Raw genomic sequence first — 22874 nt, 5'->3', positions numbered from 1 at the left:
TTTTATTCACTTTTTATTTACATGAAAAAGAATCAAAGCAAAATGCCAGGTATGTTTCTTATAATAACATAACATGATGTAAAGCTGAAACTCCCCTTAATTCTCTAAAAGTAGAAGAATGTAGTATTAAAGTGTTCAGAAGTCAAATTCACAAGTAAACCTGTAAAATATATCCCTAGTCAAGTGAAACAATGGAGATAGTAACTCAAACCTCAATGGGATTAATTTGATAATTCGTCGAGCTTTTGTTTCTTTGCAACTCTTAAAATGTAGCTGTAAATATTTATGTTTTTTATTACAGGTGTACTGCAGATAATGTAATGGATGTTCAAACTAACTGAAACATGCAGAGCTTCATACACTGAAACACTCATCTGCTTCAATATGCAGACTGCTGATGCTGTATTGCAACTTGTTTGTTTCATGACTTATTGATTTAATGTATAGCTTGCTTTGATTGAATTGTGAAATCATTGAAACATGGAAGTTACAGAAAGGTATCTTTTTTCATAAACTGTAATACTGTAAACAGAACAGCAGTTTTGTTTTTATTTGGTTTGTCTAGCTATTGCAGGGGAGGCAAAAATAAAATGTGTTTAAAAATGTTGACTATCAAATGAGCATTTTTATGGCTATTTGTCTCCATAGTTTTTGAAAAACATGCAGTAAAGCAAAGAAATGATGACACTTGAATCAGTTTTTGGTCACAATTAAACAAGAACAAGAAACAGTAAAATTATGACATAAAACCTGGGAAAATAAAAATGGTTTCAAAAATCTTCCAGTCAGCAAAACTAAACGGACTCATATTAATCGTTTTCTGTTTTTTCTGGGTTTTTATCCGCTGAAAGCCTTCAGGCATCCTTCAGGCAGATGTTCCTGTGAGGCAGCGTTCAGGGAAAAACAACAACTTCCTGCGTCAGTCCCGTTGTCTCCTTTTGATGACGTCATCCCCGTGCGCTCGGCCCTCCATTCTGTGGCGCTTTCCGTGAGGGATTAAGCCGTTAGAAGCCTTTGTTGCGCCCGCAGCGCGGCTCGGCTCCTGCGCTGTGACCGGGAGGAGGCGGCTGGTGCTGGGCATGGAGGCCGCGGAGGAGAAGGCGGGCTCCATGTCTGCGGCTCAGCTCCGGGCGGAGAAACGCAGGAGGAAACTGCTGCTCAACTCGGAGGACAGAATGAACAGAATCGTCGGATACACGAAAAACGAGCCGGATCACAGCGGTAGGCTGATCAATGATCGTTTTTAAAACGCTTTGGACGATAAAATGCATCAGAAATTAAACCTGTATCTGACCTGTCCACACCTGGATTAGTAGGAAGAAGGAAAACGTTTTTAATCACTAAACAGATTCTGCAAGTGAAATGAACTGAAACGTGAACCAGGGCCGGACGGAGGAGGATTAGGGCCCCTGGGCTACAGATGGTTTTGGTGCCCCATCAAAACAAAAGAAGCATTCCCCCCCCCCACGCTTTACAGTAAAGGGTAGAAATATACATCAGCAGGTCGCTCCAAGTTAGTGCAACACCTTGAAATCATCAGTAAGCATTTTAATGGCTAGAGGTCAACAGCATCTGACCTTTAGTCTGAGATTTATAGCAAAGGATGCATCTGCAGCTAAAACATCCTTCTAACAGGGAAAGGCTGAAGTCAGTACAGTGCAGAGATGATCTGGAGATTATTTTTATTCATAATCGGATAGTAAAAGGAGATAAAAAGATTTTTTCAAACAGAGTTTGAACCAGAGAAAACAAAAACCAACCTAGTTGAGGAGTTCTGGACAGAACATGTTCTGTTTTTAGAGTCTATACTCCAGTTAACTATTAGTGGATGATTATTTGAATAATGAGTTCATCACATTTACAAAGAATTGAATCATATTTTTCATCTTGTAAAATGTTGAGTTTTTTGCCATGTAGGGTTGCAATCAAAAAAATCAACAAAGTCCAGAAGTTATAGATCTCTTATTCGTTTTATCTTTTTGTTCAAAAACATTTCCATCCAGTTACAGCATGACAGGTTCACACACAAGAGGGAGAGACCCTTCTGATCTAACACACCTGCCTTTTAAAGCATTGGCTCTTCCTTGACTAATTAAGGGGTGGAGTCAACATTTACAAGTAAAAAAAAAACATTTGTACTACACTATATTCCTAGAAAGAAATTTACATTTCAACTAACAATCTTCAAACTAAAACAAAAACAATCTGGGCCCCAAATTAAATCCAAAAACATCTCCCCTCTCTCTCAAACAACAGATTCTGAGGTTGATTGAAAACATCAGGTCCTTGTCAGCACTGCTCATGGGCGCGCCTCCATGGCAACACCTGACCAGGTGACCTCAAAGAGAAGAAAAATGATTAAAACAAAAACACCAAACAAAGCAAGTTGCTTCCTCCAAACAAAATACAGTTAATAAATAAATTGGAATATAGCAGCACAAACACATCACCTTTTAGGGAGGGGTAAATCCCTCACATGCCATTACAGGTGAAAAAAGTTAAATTGTCTCCATTCGTGTTGCTGTCTGCAGCAGCCGGCCTGCGACCCGCCGAGCCGCGCTTCCACCTGGACCTGGACAGGTCAGAGCCGTGGTCCTCGCCTTCGCCCAGGCCGTCTCCCTTCCTGTCGGAGGCGCCAGGCGCCCGCTCCCACACCGCCACGCCCGAGAGGCGGGGCTCCCCGCTGCCGGACTTCGGCCAGCCTCGCAGAGCGTCTCTGGAGGGCGACGTGGGCGGCCTGCGCCACAGAGCGAAGGCGGAGCGGCCGTCAGACGAGGCCGGCGGCTCGCCACGCCGAGGCCTGCACCAGTACTTGTCTCGCTTTGATGACGCCATGAAGCTTCGGAGCCAGCTGGCCAATGAGAAGCCGGAGCAGGACGGCGGTTCTGACGTGGAGGAGTTCGATCCGTTTCGGGTCTTCAGGCTCGTCGGCAGCGTCCTCCTCGCTGTTTTCGTCAGAGTTTTTGTCTGCAAGTACCTGGTGGGTCAGCCTGCTGCAAACATGGAGCTCCAGGATCCAGCTTATGATTTTATCAACTCTCAGGGTTTTTAATACGATGCATGTTGAGGGCCACACTAGTGAAGAGATAAAAAATGAAAACACAAGAAGAAAGCCATAATATCACAGGAATAAAGACGTAGTAATATGAGAATAAAGTCATAACATTGTCATAATTTAACTTTTTGCATTTTCTAATGCTGCATTGATGCACAGAAAAACTCATTTTCTCCTGTTTTTTTCTCCTCCAGTCAATATTTGCTCCATTTCTGACCCTTGAACTCGCCTACATGGGATTGTCAAAATACTTCCCAAAGGTAAAGTCACTTTTTAATGTTTTCTTTTAACTAAATGTAAATAATACATAATTGAACCTCATGGTAGGTCAGGTAGTTTATCACCACTAAACTGGAATATCATAAATGAAAGAATTTCCACATTTCTTATGACAAATTTAAGTTAAACTTAAGATTTTCTGAGGAAATGAAGAAAATAAAAAATCTGTGATCAAAACGTTTTGTTTAATGTAATTTTGTTTATTCAAAACAAATCCAATTTATTTTAAATTAATCTGAAAATACACAACAAACAAAATTACACCAACATATTTGAGTCACACAGACAGATTAAAAACTTTTGAGTCAGTTTTAGCTTTCAATTCTCTTAACGTTAGTTTTCTCTGAATGACTCTTTAAACATATTTTTCAGTTTGTTGATCAACTGCAGGATATTTTTCTGCTCCTTCAGGTGGAGAAGAAAACCAAAACCACAGTTCTGACGGCCGCCCTGCTGCTGTCCGGCATCCCGGCCGAAGTCATCAGCCGCTCCATGGACACGTACCGCAGGATGGGCGACGTCTTCTCTGACCTCTGCGTCTACTTCTTCACCTTCATCATCTCCCACGAGATCCTGACGCTCTTCGGCTCAGAGACGCCCTGACAGAACAAAACCACACCTCCTTCTTCTTCCCTCCTCATGCCGATGAGGCTTACTCGTTTGCGCCCCTGGTGTTTACATTCTGCTGCCTTATGTTGAGGCTGCACCCTGGATCAGAGCTCTTCAGCTCTAATCAGTCCAATGTTCAAACCTGCATGTTGATTTCACTGCTAACAGAAACTTTGGAACAGGTTTCACGTTTTGATTTTGTTTACATACCAGATCCATGTTTATTAAAACCAATATTTCAGGCACAGAACACTGAAAAAAACACAATCTTACCTAGTATTTTCATCTAGTTTCCAGTACAAATATTTTAATAAACTTGAATTAATACAAAACTAACTTACTAGTAAGTTTTCAGTAGCTTGTTTTGAGTAAATGTTCACTTGATTTTGATGAAAACATTCCAGGTCCACTGGCAGATTATTTAACTTAAAACATAAGAATTTCCCTTGAGGGCAATAAAGCAATTTGAACTATAAATGATCGTCATTGTTAGTTATTAGAAACAAACAGATGCTGCACTGCAAAAACACTAAATCTTATCAAGTAGATTTCTCTGGTTTCTAGAGCAAATATCTGGATCCTTGAAATAAGACAAAGCTAGCAATAAACTGCGGCTTATTTTAGGTTAATCCTAAATATTGATTTTAAAACGATGTTATTTCCACTGGCAGATTATTTCACTTATAACATTAAAAAATGTCTTTTTATAAGAGAAATAATCTGTCAGTGGAACCAGAACATTTCATTGATATTTAGGAATTATTAACTTAAAACAAACTTTTATATCTGCTGAAATGTGACAAAACAAACCCAATTTATGAGTTAGACAAAACTAACTTTTCATCACTTGTAAGTTAGTTTTGTCTAATTTTAAACGTAGTAAGATATGTGCACCGGAAACTAGAGAAAAATACTTGGTGAGATTTTGTGTTTTTGCAGTGACTGAGTTTAATGGGAGCTCATTAAAGGATTAAAATCATAAATAACAGACAGAAGGCGTGACATGGTCTTCAGAGAATATTCTACTGTTACATTAAAGGGGAAATATGACCATTTTATGATTTATAATTTGTTGCATAAACCATTTCATTAGAAACTGGTGGGGCGGCCATTTTACTTGGAGAAATGTGTCATTATTTTAATCTGTTAGTCGAGGAATAAATGAGCTGAAATACTTTGCGCTGTCTTCATGCTTAGCATAACGTTAGTAAAGAATGTGGAAGAAATGAAGGAAATTAGATCTGACTCTATGATCTGTTATTGTTTACTTCAGCATTAAAACCAGAGGGACGTTTTCTGTTTGGGTCATTTTCGCTCCATCCTTCAGTTTAAAGCCATTAAAAGCAGTCGGTTCATTGGTGAATGTAAAATATGCGTCAGCATGATGAACAAGGTTTTCTGTTTCTGACTAAGCATTTTGCTGTGAAACATATGAACATAAAGTGAGTGTTGCATTGTGTGTTTGTGAGCATAAAGTTCCATGTTTGGTGAACTGGTGGGTTTTGTGAACTTCCTTCAAGCTTTTTGTACAGTATTTTCTCTGCTGTCCTTGCTCCTATTTAATCCTAAATTAATTTATTAGTGCTGTTTTTTTCATGTAAATGCATTGGTGTGATTTATTCTACAGCTTATCTGCTCTTTCCTATTTTTTGATCAATTTACTTAGACAGTTTTTAATGGTTGTTGTTTTGCTGAGATTGTGTAAAAGCGATGTTTCAAACTGAACAACTCATACCAAATAAATGACCCCTTGTCTGACTTATTCTCTAATTTTCTGTTACTTGTCTAATTTAGGGAATGAACTGAGATTAATGGGGTTCTAGCAACACTTTATAAATTTATTCTTCATCTTGACGATGGCTTGCAGGTCATGAAAAACCAAATATCTGATCAGAAAATTAGAATATTTGAATAAAGTTCAATACTGGAAACTCATGGTGTCATTTGTTTATAACTGCCTTATATTCATAATAACTAACCACTTTCCATCACTTTTCTTTATTAAACCACTGCAGTGTAATGCTTCCTGCTTCTTATTCTATATTCCTCATAAAACACTTTGAACTGCCTTATTGCTGTGATATGCAGTAAAAATAAACTTGCCTTGTGTTACATTTACGCTTAAAATGTTGAATCCTCGTGTAAATCCAGAAAAGTTTTGGGTTTTCATTATTTGTAAATCATTATAATTAAAATGAAAAGGAACAAAGGCTTGGGTGAAGATGATGAAAATGTACATTTGTAATTTGCCAAATAAAATAATTAGATTAATTGCCAGTCTTGTGCCTGCTTTAGTATTCATATCATTAAAACCATAAATAATATGCTCATATTTGAGAGAAAATGCGACAAATTTTCATTGTTGCATTCTTTCCAAAATCTTCTTGTTATATGACAAATCCAGAAGAAATGACTGATTGTTTCTTGATGCTTTTTGCATAACTCAGTTGTCTATAGTTTTAATACATTTGATACTGTATTGACTAGTTGGATAAAATCTGTGTAACAGTGTAAAGGAGACATCTCTTATTTGGCTATTTATCTAAATTTCTGATTAAATGTCCAGACCTTTTCCCACAGTAAATCAGGAATAAATCTGCCGATGTTTTTTACGGCCTCCGAACACGAGGGGGCGCTCGCTCTATTTTTACCACATGCTTGTCGCAGGTTTCATACGTTTCTGCGACACAAACAAACCATCGTCTGCATTCGATACGCATTAGTTCCTTTAAATCAATTTGACCTTCATCTAGTGAAACTGAGTCGGAATGGGTCGTGAGTCCAGGCGAGTCTACACATTTCTTGCCTAATTAATGTTTTAATCGTTGAATTGGCTTATGTAATTGCGGTTTTATGTATATGCATTAGCATGCTAGCTAAAGCGGATGTTGTTGCACGTTCTCTAGCTATCAAACTCTTGCTGCTTAATATTAGGCAAGTTATGATTGTCTTTGGAAGTGAAGCCGTTTGTCATGTTGCTCCTGCGCCAACAGACACTACAGGAAGCGGTCAGCGTCCCGCGGCCGGTCGGGCACCCGGTCCAAGAGTCGCTCCCCGGACAACAAGCGCTCAAAGAAAGAGGACCGAGACCGCAGCAGGCGGGACCGGTCCCGGAGCAGAGACCGCCGGAGGTCCCGGTCCAGAGACAGGAAAAGAGCCCGGTACGTTCCGGCCACAAAATCCACTTTAAGATTCATGTTTGTCACAAAACGTAAAGTTTATGTGACTTTCAGGTTCTGTATGCAGAATTTTGTTTTGTTCGAGTTTATGTTGGTTTTATTTCTATATATTCAGTAATTCGTTACAGTTTGGTTAACTGAATATACTTCTGAGTACTTTATTCATTTTTCAAAGAATTTACTGCAGTTTAACTTTAAAAGTCAGTGTGATTTTTCAAAACGTTTGCTATATTTGAATCAAGTCTAATCTAATAGTTTCTTTAATAATCAAAGTTTAGGAAATAAAGAGTAGACATGTAGACCAAACAAATTACACAGTAAAATGTAAGTCATAAATGTAAGTAAAATGCACAAAAAGTTTACATCTATTTGAGTAATTATGCAGATAAACTGTAAATTAATGCTTAATGTTAAAAGTTGTGAAACTAGACTGTACAAAAATAAAAATGTATTTGTAAAACACGCCCCTTTCTTTTGAAGTTAAAAAGTGTCATATTGGATTATAAATGCAATCAAAACTTCAGACAAAATTTTTTTAATTATGAGTAAAATAGGAAGTCATAAAATAACAGTTAAAAATGTTTTCAGTGCAATGAAAGTGAAATCATTTCACTTTTAATGACCGTGATAAAAAGTGAATATTTTTTAAAATGCTGATAGTTTGCAGTATTATTAGACGGAGGCTATTCCTCCTGACCTCTGCAAACTGAGGAGCAGAAAATCAACGACATGTTGAATTCCACCTTTGATGGAAAGAAAATCTGTTTAAATTAACAGCAGTATGAGAGCAGCTGCCTTCATGTGGTATATTTTATTTCTTATCTGATTTCTCTGACCCTGTGACTGTGTCCGGTGACCAGGCGGTCCCGGAGCAGAGACCGCAGGAGGTCCAGAAGCCGGGAGAGGAAGAGATCGCGCAGCCGGAGTCGAACTCGCAGGTCCCGAACTGGCAGCCCGGCAAAGAGCAAGAAGTCAGATGAAAAGTGAGTTTTTAATTTTCTGGGACAGAAAAGCTCGCAGCGTTTCATTCCTCCAGGCTGCTGGAAACATTTCATCCCAACTGGTTTCCAGTCCTAGCAATTACTGATAAGAAATCAATCAATTAAAAGCTCAATAATGTTCATTCTGATGAAGATTCATTTTGCCTAGACAGACATTATAATCCATGTTATTTATGGTTTCTGTTTCATTCATTGGTTTTCATTATTATGTTTAATTTTGCATATTTAAAATAATTTCCTGTTCAGTATAAAAACGTTTTACAATAAAGGTTTGAGATGGTGAACTTGCATTAATGTGCCATTATCATCATGTTCCAAAACAACAATATTATATTTATTTTACCTGTCAGTAAAATATTTTGATGCATCATGAGATAAATCAGAGATGCTCAAATCTGACTGTAGTTTGATTCTAATCCTCATTTTGGGTGGAAAACTTTACAACATTAGAGATTAAGGAACTTGCATAACACCAATCTGTTGATGTGAATTTTTCACACTTCAATTTAGTAGATTACTTAATATCATATATTATTTTAAATATTAACTTACAAAGAGACTTGAAATGGTTCAATAAAGGAGAGAAAGAAAGCCATCAAAACTGCAGATGTGCCATAAAAGTGATGAATTTTAAAGAAACTTGTGAAATTTGTCAAACTGCAATGTTGTTTTGTTTTCTTAGAGCCAAGAGCAAAGAAAAGGAAAAGGAGAGTGTCGAGCCAGTTTCCGAGAAGAAGAAGGTGAAAGAGGAGAAAGAAGATGAGAAGGTGGAGGACGTAAGTTCAAAAGTGTGTTTCCCAGATTTTATTGACCTCAGATGTTCCCCTCATGATGGCTGGAAAATCTGATCATTTCTTGTCTTTGCAGCAAGATTTTGACCAAAACAAACTGGAGGAAGAAATGAGGAAGAGGAAGGAGCGTGTGGAGAAATGGAGGGAGGAGCAGAGGAAGAAGGCCATTGAAAACATTGGAGAGATAAAAAAAGAGCTGGAGGAAATGAAACAGGGCAAGAAATGGAGCCTGGAGGACGACGACGGTAAGGATAAAAAACCAGGAAATGTACCCAACGTGGGAATATTTATGGGAATATTCGACATCCCTTATGTTTTTTAGTTGTTACTAAAAATAAAACCAATTTACTTGGAAGATGAAACTTTTATATCTGACAAATATTTTCACCTACAAGGTAACTTTTGTTTTAAAATGTCCACTGCCATGCCACACTTTTCAGATTTGAATTTGGAAATCAAAATTGAAACCAACGTCTCATTTTTTCTTCCACAGCAAAAATATGCATCGTTTTTCAGGACTGAATCCATTTTTGAAATAATTGTCAACTAATTTGGTCATCGATTAATCATTAACTAGAGAATACACTCAAAAAAATAAAACATTTTAAAAAACGGCCATTTGCAGAAAAACCAACGTATTCAGAGCAATAATTGATTCAAAACTGAACAATAAATATATAGATTTGCATTTAAGATAAAAACACAAAACATTTGAGCTTTGCCGGATCAGAAGGAAATATCTCATATTGATCTCCTTTTCATATCCAATCATTAATCAATCAAAATGTTTTCCTCATGAATCTTTGTTTTAAGTGCAGATTTTTCCTTCACTATAAGAGATCAAACTTTCACTAAAGGAAGGTTATGTTGTTAAACTTCAATGTTTTATTATTTAAAGTATTTGCATCAATTTGTTTCATTTCTGCGTCAGTTAATGTATTTATATTTATGAATAAAAACATTAAGTGGTTAAATTAAATCAGCAGAATATGGAATTTTTTTTATTTTTTTATATCAGATTATCAGTTTGTCATGCAGTGGGAAGAAAATCCAGAAGTTTAACTTCGTTCCATGCTAAAAATACTCAAAGCATAAAATCTGTGTGTTTTTATATCAGATGACGATGAGGAGGGTCCTGCTCTGATGGAAGTGGATGAAGATGAGGAAGACGGGGAGGGAAAGGGGGAGGGAAAAGAGAAGGATGCAGAGGAAGTGAAGAAGGAGGAGGGCGAGGCTGAGAAGGAGGCGCCGATGGAGCAGCAGGTGGAGGAGGACGAGGTGGATCCTCTGGACGCCTACATGGAGGAGGTCAAACAGGAAGTGAAGAAGTTCAACATCGGACCCATGAAGGGAAACGATAAGGTGAGCGCTTCACTTTAAAGGAATTTAAAGGGTTTTTTTTCCATGAGATATTGATTTGTTTTAATCAACAGAAAGGAGCAACGACGGTAACCAAAGTGGTGACGGTGGTGAAGACCAAGAAACAACCGATGACCCACAAGAAGAAGGAGAGCTGATGGAGAACGACCAGGACGCCATGGAGGTGCGGCTCACTTCATCCATTAGTCTGATTCTTATCGTTTGGAGATTTAACGTTTGGAAAAATCTGGATTTTCATCACCAATACATTCATAATTAATTTTATTTGCTGTTATTTTGGATACTTAAAATGTTTCCAGTTTCAGAGTTAAATATTTGAGAGTTTGTTCTTCTATTATTATTTTGCCATTATTACCATTATATTAATTAAATGGTCTCAGAGCAACAATAATGGACCCAAAGCTTCTGTTTATTTGAACTGTGAAACACGGCATAATATGTTTCTGATGAGGAGATAAAGTCATAATTCAGGAATAGAGTTGTAGTAATATGGCAATAAAGCCGAAATATTGCAAGAATAAAGTGTTTAAAAATGATTGATATTGATAAAATTATTATCAATATCAGAACTTTGATGAGCAACGGCTGAGAAATAATCAACCTGAGGTGATCATATTAGATTTGAACTTTATTTAAAAACAACTATTTTTCACATAAGATGTTTTTTCTGCTAATATTATAATTATATTTTCATAATGAAACAAGCATTTTCATAGCTTAATCCTCCGTCAAGCAGCTCACAGAAGAGATGCTTGAAATAAAATCCGCTTCTTGAAAATATTCTGTCATTTGTAATTCCTTTTTTAGAAAGTAAAGCAAAAAAAAATCTCTTTAAACTATGAAAACCAGTTGGATTTAACTCTGAGCTGCTGGTGCCTGACATGCCATCTTCCTCTGTCAGTACTCGTCGGAGGAAGAGAGGTGGGAGCGGCAGACGGCTCTGACGGGTTTTCAGACCAAGCAGAGGAAAGTTCTGGAGCCGGTCGACCACACAAAGATCCAGTACGAGCCGTACCGCAAGAACTTCTACGTGGAGGTTCCTGAGCTGGCCAAGATGAGCACAGAGGGTCGGTCCTTACGTCTGACTGCACAATCACACATTCCCAGTCACTGCTGGTGATTCCACTGGAAAAACTGTGTTGGTTAAAGGGAACTTCTACTCAAAATTCACATTTTGCACACTAACCAAATACAGAATAAGTTTAAAAAAACCATCCAGCTATTGTTCAGTAAGTTTTTTTGGGTGTGTGGAAAACGAGCCGTTTCAGAAACAAATCAGCTGGCACTGCCTGTTGCCTAGCGACCAAAGCAGAGCTTTGGTTTTCCTGTTGTATGTGCTGTACAATGGCTGCTGGTAAAGACAAGAGTTTAGCTGTGCAGGAGGCCCCTCTAATGCTTTTCAAACATGTGCAGTTGTATGATTGTGCATCTGTTGCAACCATTTTGTTGTGAATGTTGAGTTGGGGGCGTGGCCAGCAGCTTTGGATTTAAAGTGACAGAGACCCTTAAACAGCTCAGACTGAAATCTGATTATCTAATAAAGATGGAATGTAAAAATTGTTATGAACATGTTTTGAATGGAGCATAGAGCGATCCTAACCGGTTGCAGGAATCAGATTTGGTCACCTTCAGATGTTCAGAGTGACATTCCTACCAGATAGGCGACCAGTTGTCCTCCTGAAATGAACTCTGACCGTCTGCTTCCTGCCGTTTCCAGAAGTGAACACGTACAGGCTGGAGCTGGAAGGCATCATCGTCAAAGGCAAAGGCTGTCCCAAACCCATCAGGACCTGGGTGCAGTGCGGCGTGTCCATGAAGATCCTCAACTCCCTGAAGAAGTGAGAGCTAAGATTTATTCATTTTAATACTTTTTTACCTAAAAATACAGAAATTAAAATGAGGGAAGTTAAAATAAAGTTATATTTTTATAATTCTCTACAAAACTACAAGCCCCATCCTGTAAACGCTGTCTGAAGTCATTAAACCATACAGAACCTTTTCATGTTGATGTACACAAAATACCAGAAAACGGCTCATACATATGAATTTTAAATAAGAGGATTTTATTTGGTGACTTCTGAAGGCAAATGCTCATTTAGGGGCATTAAATTTAAGGGGGATGTCTTGGTTTTCAGATAATTACGCTTTTTAAGTCGTGTTTTGAATTTAGGGCTGAAATTACTAATCACTATTAATCATTAACTGCAGCAGACAGACTCACAAAAACACAACAAACAGAGCAGAAATTAAGACAAAACTACACAAAACATGCAGATAGGTTCATCAATTCCTAAAGTAATCATTATTTGCAGCCCTGATGGAATAATCTGAACTCCTTAACTGCCACAATAACAGATTATTCTGATAAATTGTCCCAGAAATTATTGCGATAAACAATAACACTGTTTTGATGCCGTTTTCCATTAATGTAATGGCCAAAATATTACTGTAATTATTAATGACCAATTGACACCGGAAAACATTTTAAATATTGAAAATAAATAAACAGAAGCAATAAAAATATGAAGTCTCTGTAAACAGAATCGTCCAAGTTGAGACCAAAACACCAGACTGGAAACTTTGTCCTCCAGGTTTTGGTAGGAAAAGAAAAACAATAAATTATGCAAATGAAAATTATTGAGCTCGTTTTAATTTATTATGCGATTAATTAATTTATTTCGAACATGATAAAAGTATAAAATCTCTCACTTGAACAAGGAATACAAAAGACACATATTTTATTCCAGGATGATCTTAACATCCTAATGGATTTATTTCTTATTACAACAGCTGACGACGCAAAGCTAATTTTCTCAGGCTCCTGCGTTCAGCGACATTAATGCTGATTCATGTTTTGTTTTCTCGGTGAAACCAGGCAGGCGTACGAGAAGCCGACGCCGATCCAGGCCCAGGCCATCCCCGCCATCATGTCCGGCAGAGACCTGATCGGCATCGCCAAGACCGGCAGCGGGAAGACCATCGCCTTCCTGCTGCCCATGTTCCGCCACATCATGGACCAGCGCCCCTGGAGGAGGGAGAGGGGCCCATCTGTAAGGCCCCATGTCAGACATAAATAAATGTTTTCTTGGCGCAGCCTGATGGCCGCCCCTTGTTTCCGTGGCAGCTGTAATCATGACTCCCACCAGAGAGCTGGCTCTGCAGATCACCAAGGAGTGTAAGAAGTTCTCCAAACCGCTGGGGCTGCGAGTGGTGTGTGTTTACGGAGGGACGGGAATCAGCGAACAGGTACAGAAACCAGGAGGCCCAGAGAGCATCAGGTCACCAGCAAACAGAAGGGACATGGAGGAAGAAACGGTTTACTGATTTAGGCTGAAATCTAATTCAGAACTTTAAATAATACGGATTAAATAAATGCAGAGTTGGGAAGTAACTAGTTACATTTACTTGAGGAACATTTTAGAAAAATGTACTTTTAGGAATGTTTTGCCATGCTGTACTTAAGTAATTTTATCATGAAGTATTTTAACTCTTGAGTTAAATTTCTGGATTTTCTTCCCACCGAATGAAAATCAAACATGTTTTAACCAGAAACTGATCAGACACAAACCTGCAGTTTCTGTTCAAGTTTCATCAGATTTTAGTGAAAGAAAAAGATTTGGAAACATTTTGTTGCCTGACTTTGTTACTTTTTGTCACTTACATAAATTATTATTGTGCTTCTTAAAATACCAAATTTTCCACTGAGCTTTTTATTTTGGTCCACCTGATAATTCAATTTTTAAACATTAAATGATAATTTGATCAGTTACTCAGTACTTGAATCAACTTTTTAACCAAATACATTTTTACTCTTATTTGATTAATTTAGCTGCTTTTTACTTTTACTTGAGTTGAATATGTTGAAGTATTTCTACTCTTAGCTGAGTAATATTTTTGGTAACTATACCACCTATTTGTATAAGTAAAATAATCTTGTTTAATGAAAGTTTGGAGCCTTTAAAAGCATTTAAATCTCCTCAGTAGCGTTATTGGTCACCTTTATAAAACCTAAATGCATTTTAAATTGTACTTTGTCTGAAGTTTTATGTTGAATGTTTTTAAACGCTCTACACAGACTGAATTTGCCACTATTGAAAGTCAAATTGAAGCGGCCTCCTCTGATGCTGTTGGCTCGGACATGTATTGATTTCAGCTGGAGTTTGGTGCTGATTATGTTTGTCAGAAGGTGATTCTGTGGACGTTTTCCTGAGACTTTCTGCTGGTTCCAGATTGCGGAGCTGAAGCGCGGAGCAGAGATCATCGTTTGCACTCCAGGGAGGATGATTGACATGCTGGGCGCCAACAGCGGTGAGTTCAGCCCAATTCATCCTCCTGTTGATGTGATTTAGCATCGTTTTGGTTTTGGTCTCAGTTTTTATCCTCACCAGTGCCTTTTTTACTAAACTGTTGACATTATCTGACCGCTTTTGGGATCAGTCATTTCTACAAGACAGTGATGAGTTTCCTGAAGATCAGGGAGAGCACAGGTAGGTGGGATCCAGGTTGGGTCGTTCATGATGCCTCCTGTCAGGGACTTGGATTAGACCGTTCATGTAATTATTACCCAAAATAAACTTATTTCTGTTTTGATGGTCCAACAGCATGTTAAACTCTCTGGGAATAAATGTTAGCATGCTAAATGCCACATGTTGTTAGTATTTTGAATCGTAACACCAGGGTTTGTGTCTGGTTTCCACACATGCGAGGTAATCTGTAATTTGTTTCCCTTGTAGGTGATGGGCTCCATCTCTTGTTTTGTATCTTGAGGCAGTTTTCTGACATTTTCAGGTCCCTCATGTCCCTGAGATGGTACGCAAGACCAGAGACAAGCAGAGACAGAAATCTGAAATGCAGCCATAGGAGGAAAAATATATATTTTGACATTTGAATACATTAAGTAACTTTAAGTAGCCTCATCCTGAAAGCGACTGTTTGCTAGGTTAGCTGGATGTTTCTAGAAAAAGGCAGGCTGCTTTTTCAGGAGCTGAATTCTCCTGATGGCTGATTGTTCTTCGTTTTGCTCCTCTTCCTTGGCGTCTAGGCCGGGTCACCAACCTGCGGAGGGTCACGTACGTGGTGCTGGACGAAGCAGACAGGATGTTTGACATGGGCTTTGAGCCACAGGTTGGTGTTTTTATCCCAACGCTAACAACAGCAACGTCTCTGAGCGCTTTTAGATCACATCTTCCCCAAGACAAAAGTTCAATGATTTGTCCTCAGTGAAACAACAGTTAGCGCACGGCGCTAGCATTAGCAGAAGCTACTGCTAGCAACGCAACGGCCAGGACGTCATGTCAGCGTTAACGTATCTAAAACAAAGTTTTAGCGTTACCTTCAGGTTTGCTATTTCTGTCCTTTCATTGAGGATTTTTTTGTTTTGTTTTCAAATCATTTTTATTGGGAGCAATTTTTCCACTGTATTTTTGTGAATACTTTTTACTTCTAGGGAGAGAAAAATGAGAAAATGAGATCACACCATCAGTCTGAATCCTGAAGTCCTGAGTCGTCCTCTCAACCTTCATCCCACTGAAAGGATTACATAGTTTAAAGATCCTCATTTCTCTGCTGTTAAATATCTCCAACGTCAACTACATTTTATGGAACGTGTCAATGTTTGCCACAAGTTCTCTCTTGGATTTTGTTGTGGACTTTGACTAGGCCAAAGATGTCCAAACATGTTGAAAGTTCTAAACGGAAACAAAAGTCAAATTTTTATAAAACTTTTCTGTCTGTTCTTTGAGTCTGTCTTGTGTTGCTGTATTTAGTTATTATTAGTTCTCTAAATCAATAAAATGCATATTTTGGTGCATTCAGATCTGATTTGATTTAAAAGTTGGACGAAGCAAAAAGAAAAAAGAAAAAATCAGTAAAAGAATCTGTCAGAGTTGAACTTCCAATTAAATGGGGAAAATGTTTTCTTTCTTTATCGTCTTTTAAACATGTCCTCCTTTGTTCTGTTGCCTAAAGCTTAAATAAAATGTTTGCAATGATAAAATGCTAAAAGGTTTTAGGTTTGCCACCATGGATAATTGTGCTGCACCGTTGTTAGATTTTCAGAAGGTAATGAGAGAAAATATTGAAACTAATTTCTCTTTCACTTTGTGGTCGTGCAGGTGATGCGTATCGTAGACAACGTGCGTCCCGACCGGCAGACGGTCATGTTCTCCGCCACCTTCCCCAGAGCCATGGAGGCGCTGGCCCGCAGGATCCTGGCCAAGCCCATCGAGGTGCAGGTCGGAGGTCGCAGTGTGGTCTGCTCAGATGTGGAGCAGCACGTGGTAAGCAATCCTGTTCTGAATTATTCTTCCTTCTGTCGACACTGCAAAAACATAAAACCTTACAAAGTCTTCTGCCTGGTTTCTAGTGCAAATACTTTACTACACTTCAAATAAGACAAAAGTAACTGAGCTGTAAGAGTAGAGCTACTTTAACATGTTTCTACTCAAGTAAAAGTAAAAAAAGTCGTCCTAGAAATTACTCAGAAATAAAAACTGTCTGTTTTTGGTGAGTTTCTGGTTAAAACATGTTTAGTTTTCATTCAGAGGGAAGAAAATCCAGAAATTTTCCTCAAGAGCAGAAATACTTCATAATGAAGTCAAAGTAACATTTTTCCAAATTGTTCCTGAACTAAATGTAACAGAATACTTGTTACTACAAACTGTTTATAAGTAAGTTTAGGTTTTATTTTAAGTCAATAATTCCTTAATATTTATTTAAAAAGTTTAGTTTGCACTGACTGTGTTTTAGAAAAACACATTTTTCTGATGTTATAAGTGAAAAACTGGAACTTTTCATCAGAAATAATTTACTTAAACAAGTTCCTGTTTCTGACTGTTACCTTTACGTTGGTTCTGTCTTCCTGGCGAACTGGGATGTAGAACTTGGACCAAACTTGGACTTGTTGAGATTGAATGTTTTGCAGTGGAGCCACTCCAGCTAATAGTTGGATATTTTTCATTTTCTCGCTCTGTGTCTTTGCTCTGTGTGCTGTCAGCTGGTGATTGATGAGGAGAAGAAGTTCCTGAAGCTGCTGGAGATCTGGGTCACTACCAGGAGAAAGGATCCGTCATCATCTTGTGGACAAACAGGAGCATGCAGACGGCCTGCTGAAGGACCTGATGAAGGCCTCCTACCCCTGCCTGTCTTACATGGAGGTAAACGGCGGGAGATATCGTGTGCATCGTGTTTCGGTCGAATCCTTTGCCGGTGATCTTTGAGTTTCCGTGTGGTTGTTTTCCTCTGAGGCATCGACCAGTACGACCGAGACAGCATCATCAACTTTAAGACGGAGTGTGTCGCCTGATGGTGGCCACCTCAGTGGCGGCCAGAGGCTTGGACGTCAAGCAGCTCATCCTGGTGGTCAACTACAGCTGCCCCAACCACTATGGACTACGTCCACAGGGCGGGCGCACCGGCAGGGCGGGCAACAAGGTCCCACACCTTTACTCCTCAGACTGCTCTGTGCGCCAGTAAAGCTGCTGATGGGAGAAAAGACAAACTCTGAGGAGTCTGTCCATGTCGACGAATGGTTTACCAGATTAAATTAATGGCTAGTTACCTTCACTCAATAACATTTACTTCAGTAACTGTTTGAAAAATGTATTTTAGGAGTATTTTTACTACACTATACCCGAGTAATTTTATGATAAAGTATTTTATGCTGAGTAATTTCTTGGATGGCTACTTTTAATTTTTCTTGACTAAAAATATGTTGAAGGAGAACTACTCTAAGCTGAGTATAATTTTTGGGAGCTCTGCCCACCTCTGGTGCTAATCGATCAGCTAATAATGGCCAGTTTGACCCAATTTTAGTGTTGTAGTTTGGCCGCCGTCCAGCAGGGGGTGCCGCTGGTTGTCCTTATGAGCTGTGGATCAGGAATCAAAGATGGCCGACTATAGTATACCAGAATGGGAAAACATAAGGGTGGGATGGAAAATGAACCTTATGTGGTTTTGCTTTTAAATATGAACACTTGACAAAATCTCTAAATTTCACCTCATAAGTCCGATCTGCATGGCAGAGCTGCGTCTGCATGGCAGAGCTGCGTCTGCATGGCGGAGCTGCGTCTGCATGGCAGAGCTGCGTCTGCATGGCAGAGCTGCGTCTGCATGGCAGAGCTGCGTCTGCATGGCGTGGAGCTGCGTCTGCATGGCGTGGAGCTGCGTCTGCATGGCGGAGCTGCGTCTGCATGGCGTGGAGCTGCGTCTGCATGGCGTGGAGCTGCGTCTGCATGGCAGAGCTGCGTCTGCATGGCAGAGCTGCGTCTGCATGGCGTGGAGCTGCGTCTGCATGGCGTGGAGCTGCGTCTGCATGGCAGAGCTGCGTCTGCATGGCGTGGAGCTGCGTCTGCATGGCAGAGCTGCGTCTGCATGGCGCGGAGCTGCGTCTGCATGGCAGAGCTGCGTCTGCATGGCGCGGAGCTGCGTCTGCATGGCGGAGCTGCGTCTGCATGGCAGAGCTGCGTCTGCATGGCGCAGAGCTGCGTCTGCATGGCGCGGAGCTGCGTCTGCATGGCAGAGCTGCGTCTGCATGGCGCGGAGCTGCGTCTGCATGGCGCGGAGCTGCGTCTGCATGGCGGAGCTGCGTCTGCATGGCAGAGCTGCGTCTGCATGGCAGAGCTGCGTCTGAATGGCGGAGCTGCGTCTGCATGGCAGAGCTGCGTCTGCATGTTCTGAAAAATATTAACTTTGTTATGGAAAGACGGTCAGTCAGTATATAAAACTAAGAAAAATGGCCTCTTATTAGTAAATTATGAGCCGATTGAGTTCAGCAAGCAGCAGATTAACTCATTATTTAGTATCTGGACGTCCAGCTAAATGCTAACTGACTTAGCATCAGTGTGTGGTTGGATAAACTGTAGGGGAGCTTTGTAGGTGTGATCAGAGGAAGAGTCATCTTCTTTTAATGGATTTTTCCTTCTCTTAATTGCTTCTTCTGTTTGCATTTCTAGAATTAACGACTATCTATTTCTGGTAGGGTTACGCTTACACCTTCATCACGGAGGACCAGGCTCGCTACGCCGGCGACATCCTGAAGGCCTTGGAGCTGTCCGGCTCCGCCGTTCCTCCAGAACTGGAGCAGCTGTGGGCTTCCTTCAAGGACCAGCAGAAGGCGGTGAGATAACTCTACATTTAAAAAATAATAAATTGTGTTTATATGGACTCTGAGCTCTAAATATTCCTGATCATGCAGGAGGGTAAGGTGATTAAGAGCAGCAGTGGCTTCTCAGGGAAAGGCTTTAAGTTCGATGAGACGGAGCACGCTCTGGCCAACGAGAGGAAAGAAGCTGCAGAAAGCTGCACTGGGGCTGCAGGACTCACGATGAGGACGGCGCCTTGGATGTGAGGAACCAGCTGAAAGTCAGGAAACCCTTCCAAGGACCTGTAACGTTTCCACCTCTCCTTCCCTCAGATCGAGGAGCAAATAGAAAGCATGTTCAACTCTAAGAAGCGGGTGAAGGATCTGTCTGCTCCTGGTGCGGCCGCCGGTCCCGCCGGCACCGTCACGGCTGCAGCGGCGGCCCCGGGGGCCCGGCGGGCCTCATGGCCGGGTCCGCTGGAAACAACCAGAAGCTGGAGATGGCCAAAAGGCTGGCGTTGAAGATCAACGCGCAGAAGAACCTGGGCGCCGAGGCTCAGGTGAGTCGGGCCGACGGAGGCGATTCGGTGAGATCCAGGCAGGAAGAAACATTTTGAGGTTTTTTTTTTGCTTCGGTCTCATTTTGATGTTTCAAGGTTTGAAAGTGGTCAAGATTCAAACTGCACAGTTAGTAAAAGTTCAGCCTGATCCTTGATGAAAAGCCTAAATTTGGAAATCGATAGTTTCAGCAGAAAAGCAGATATTTTCGCACACTTTGTAAAAAGTCACATTTTGTTTCTCGCTGTATGAAGTTAAGTTAGAATGAACATTTTTGTTTTAGGACAGTTAGAATTACAAAAATTATTTCTATTTGACAAAAGCCAGAAACATTTTTAGATTTTTTGTAATTTTCTTTGTATTTTGTGTTAAGTATTTAAGTAAAAAGGCAATTTAGTAGAAGTACTGCGGAAAGTAATTTATTTTCAAACGTTACTCCACTAAATGTAGCTGAGTAAATGTAACTAGTTACTTCCTAACTGGTTCTGTTTTCTGTACCTGCAGGACGTGATGCAGCAGGCCACCAACGCCATCCTGCGCGGTGACCCCATCATGACCCCGTCGGTGTCGGCCAAGACGATCGCGGAGCAGCTGGCGGAGAAGATCAACGCCAAGCTGAACTACACGCCGGTGGAGAAGCTGGAGGAGGAGCGGCAGGCGGCTGAACAGGCAGAAACCGTCAAGAGATACGAAGAGGAGCTGGAGATCAACGACTTCCCTCAGGTCTGTAACCTCACTTCACCTCCTTCTAAAAAATTAAGATGATTATTTTACTTGTCTTGGGGTTATTCCTTCTCTCTGAATCGAATATGAAAAACACTTAGAACAGATTAGAGTATGAATTATTTGTATAAAGAACCAACAAAAACATTGGCTTTGTTCTTCTGACCGTTCATTGTGTGGTTTTACAGAAAGTGTTGTTAGGCCTGTGGTAATGTTTTGTTGTGCAGACGGCCCGCTGGAAGGTCACGTCTAAAGAGGCTCTGCAGAGGATCGGTGAATACTCTGAGGCGGCCATCACCATCAGAGGAACGTATTTCCCTCCAGGCAAAGAGCCGAAGGAGGGAGAACGAAAAATCTATCTGGCTATTGAGAGTGAGAACATTTACTGCTTCCTACTTAGAAACTCGACACGGAATAAATCATCTGGTGATGTGTTGTTTTATCTCTGGATGGTACACACACACACACTCACGCACGCACGCACACACACACGCACAGAGGCACACGCTTACCAAAATTATTACGTAAAGTTGCTGATCTGCTTTTTATTTCTCTTGTTTACACACCTGTTCAGTTTCTGATTTATAAAAGAGAAAAAATACAAAAAACTGATTGTTTTGATATCAATATCTGTATCGGTCCCAATATTATAAAAATCTTTCTCAGGTATCGATTTGTGGATGATCCAAAGGGCAGGTCTACTGTCTGATTCTGCACGTTATTTATTCTACATTGTATTTATGACGGCACTTCATTTGGAAGAAAGATTGTTGCAGCTTATTTTGTTTACAGATTACTTTAGTCAGTTTCTTTATTATCCATTCCCCAGTGGCTGTTATTCTAACTTCACTGACTGAACAAATTAAAGTTGTTTTTCCATGTTTGACCAGATGGTGAAACTATTTAAGTTCTCAAATAAATTTGTGATTCAGTTCATTTATATCCGTTTTTAAGGAAAAAGAAACGGCTGAAGTCAATCAGCGGTTTTTCTGTATCGGATCGGAATCGGCCGATACTAAACCTATCAGATATCGGAAGTGAAGCAGTGAATCGGTGCATCCTGAGTTTGTCCTTTGGTGAACTCTGTCACTTAAAGTTCACTTTAATTAAAGTCTTTAAGAACTTTTAAGTTCTTTTTCTCTCCGTGTCTGAAATGTTGGGGAAAACTCGTCGCCTTGCACAATGTTTGATAACTAAACGCTTTGCACTTTGGAAACAAATGGCTGCACTTTTTAAAGTGATAAGCTCGTGTGGCTTTAAGGACTTTCTACGTCCTTGATTCTCAGAAAAGCTTTGGTTTTGAGGTTTTTCCTTGTAGTAACGTGTTTCTGTTCTGTTTTAGGTGCGAGTGAACTGGCTGTGCAGAAAGCCAAAACGGAGATTACGCGGCTAATAAAGGAAGAGCTCATCAGATTAGTATGTGTCGTTACAGATTAACTGTTTTTGGTTGAAAGTACATAAGAGACATTTGCTGTTTAAACTCTTTAAAATGTGTAATTGTTTCTTTTTTCCTTTAGCAAAATTCCTACCAGCCAACAAGCAAAGGGCGGTACAAGGTGTTGTAGAGGAAGCGGCGAGGATAATCCGATCTCACGTTTATCGCTGCACTTTCATCAAAGTGGATGATGAATATTTTAATCTGTGTTTTAATGTTTCATTGATTTAGTTTGTATTTCCCTGACTGTCCAGCTGTTTTTCTTAAGCTCATGTTCCACATTTAACATTAAAACAATACGTTTCTCCAATGATCTGGTTATTTTAATAGAAAACAAATCAGATTTGTTAACAAATATAATGTTGATGCAAAGATAAAATATTTCTAGTTTTCTGTTTGCTGAGGAAATAAACGCGATGTACTCAGATATGGTTAATTATTTAGCAGCTCATGGTCTTTATATTATTGATGAGGTGGGATCCAGATGTGTCTGTGGCGACTGAGCCGACTCGTTCTGCCGGTTCGCTTTACTGAACAGCTTCCTTTTAATCCTATATCTGTTTAGTGTTGGAGTCATAATTAGATTTTACCCTCTCTGATTGGCTACCATGCAGCTAACTAACCAATGAAGCTAAACCACTCATCTTACTCCGCCCACTCACATTTAGTTGAGAAAAAATTATGGCACAAAATATGTATTTAAATAATTCAGGATGCTTTGAACATGGAGTGAATTCAGACTTAAAAATACAATTATTCATAAAACAAGAAATTTAATATACATT

At 39.8% G+C, this 22874-nt stretch overlaps 1 protein-coding gene and 1 pseudogene across 1 annotated transcript; both read left to right on the top strand.

Annotated features, from left to right (window-relative positions):
- The first annotated feature begins 873 nt into the window (after nucleotides 1-873).
- On the top strand, nucleotides 874-3961 carry LOC129355310 (guided entry of tail-anchored proteins factor CAMLG-like). The gene is made up of 4 exons (XM_055024819.1): nucleotides 874-1221; nucleotides 2532-2980; nucleotides 3250-3315; nucleotides 3746-3961. The coding sequence occupies exons 1-4, from the start codon at nucleotides 1080-1082 to the stop codon at nucleotides 3935-3937; spliced, it is 849 nt and encodes a 282-aa protein (XP_054880794.1). The 5' UTR covers nucleotides 874-1079; the 3' UTR covers nucleotides 3938-3961.
- Nucleotides 3962-6711: 2750 nt separating this feature from the next.
- LOC129355300 (probable ATP-dependent RNA helicase DDX46) lies at nucleotides 6712-22399 on the top strand (annotated as a pseudogene).
- The last annotated feature ends 475 nt before the right edge of the window (nucleotides 22400-22874 follow it).

This window comes from Poeciliopsis prolifica, unplaced genomic scaffold, assembly GCF_027474105.1.
Source record: "Poeciliopsis prolifica strain line A6 unplaced genomic scaffold, Auburn_PproV2 SCAFFOLD129, whole genome shotgun sequence".
Classification (NCBI taxonomy): Eukaryota; Metazoa; Chordata; class Actinopteri; order Cyprinodontiformes; family Poeciliidae; genus Poeciliopsis; species Poeciliopsis prolifica.
Note: the sequence above shows the minus strand (reverse complement) of the source record. Positions and strands in the feature narration are given on the sequence as shown.

What these genes read in the sequence shown, in the direction of transcription:
- LOC129355310 (XM_055024819.1), top strand. Translation starts at nt 1,080, where the DNA reads ATGGAGGCCGCGGAGGAGAAGGCGGGCTCCATGTCTGCGGCTCAGCTC. An exon ending in AAACGAGCCGGATCACAGCG is followed by an intron (nt 1,222 to 2,531) that starts GTAGGCTGATCA and finishes TGCTGTCTGCAG; the next exon opens with CAGCCGGCCTGCGACCCGCC. An exon ending in TGTCAAAATACTTCCCAAAG is followed by an intron (nt 3,316 to 3,745) that starts GTAAAGTCACTT and finishes CTGCTCCTTCAG; the next exon opens with GTGGAGAAGAAAACCAAAAC.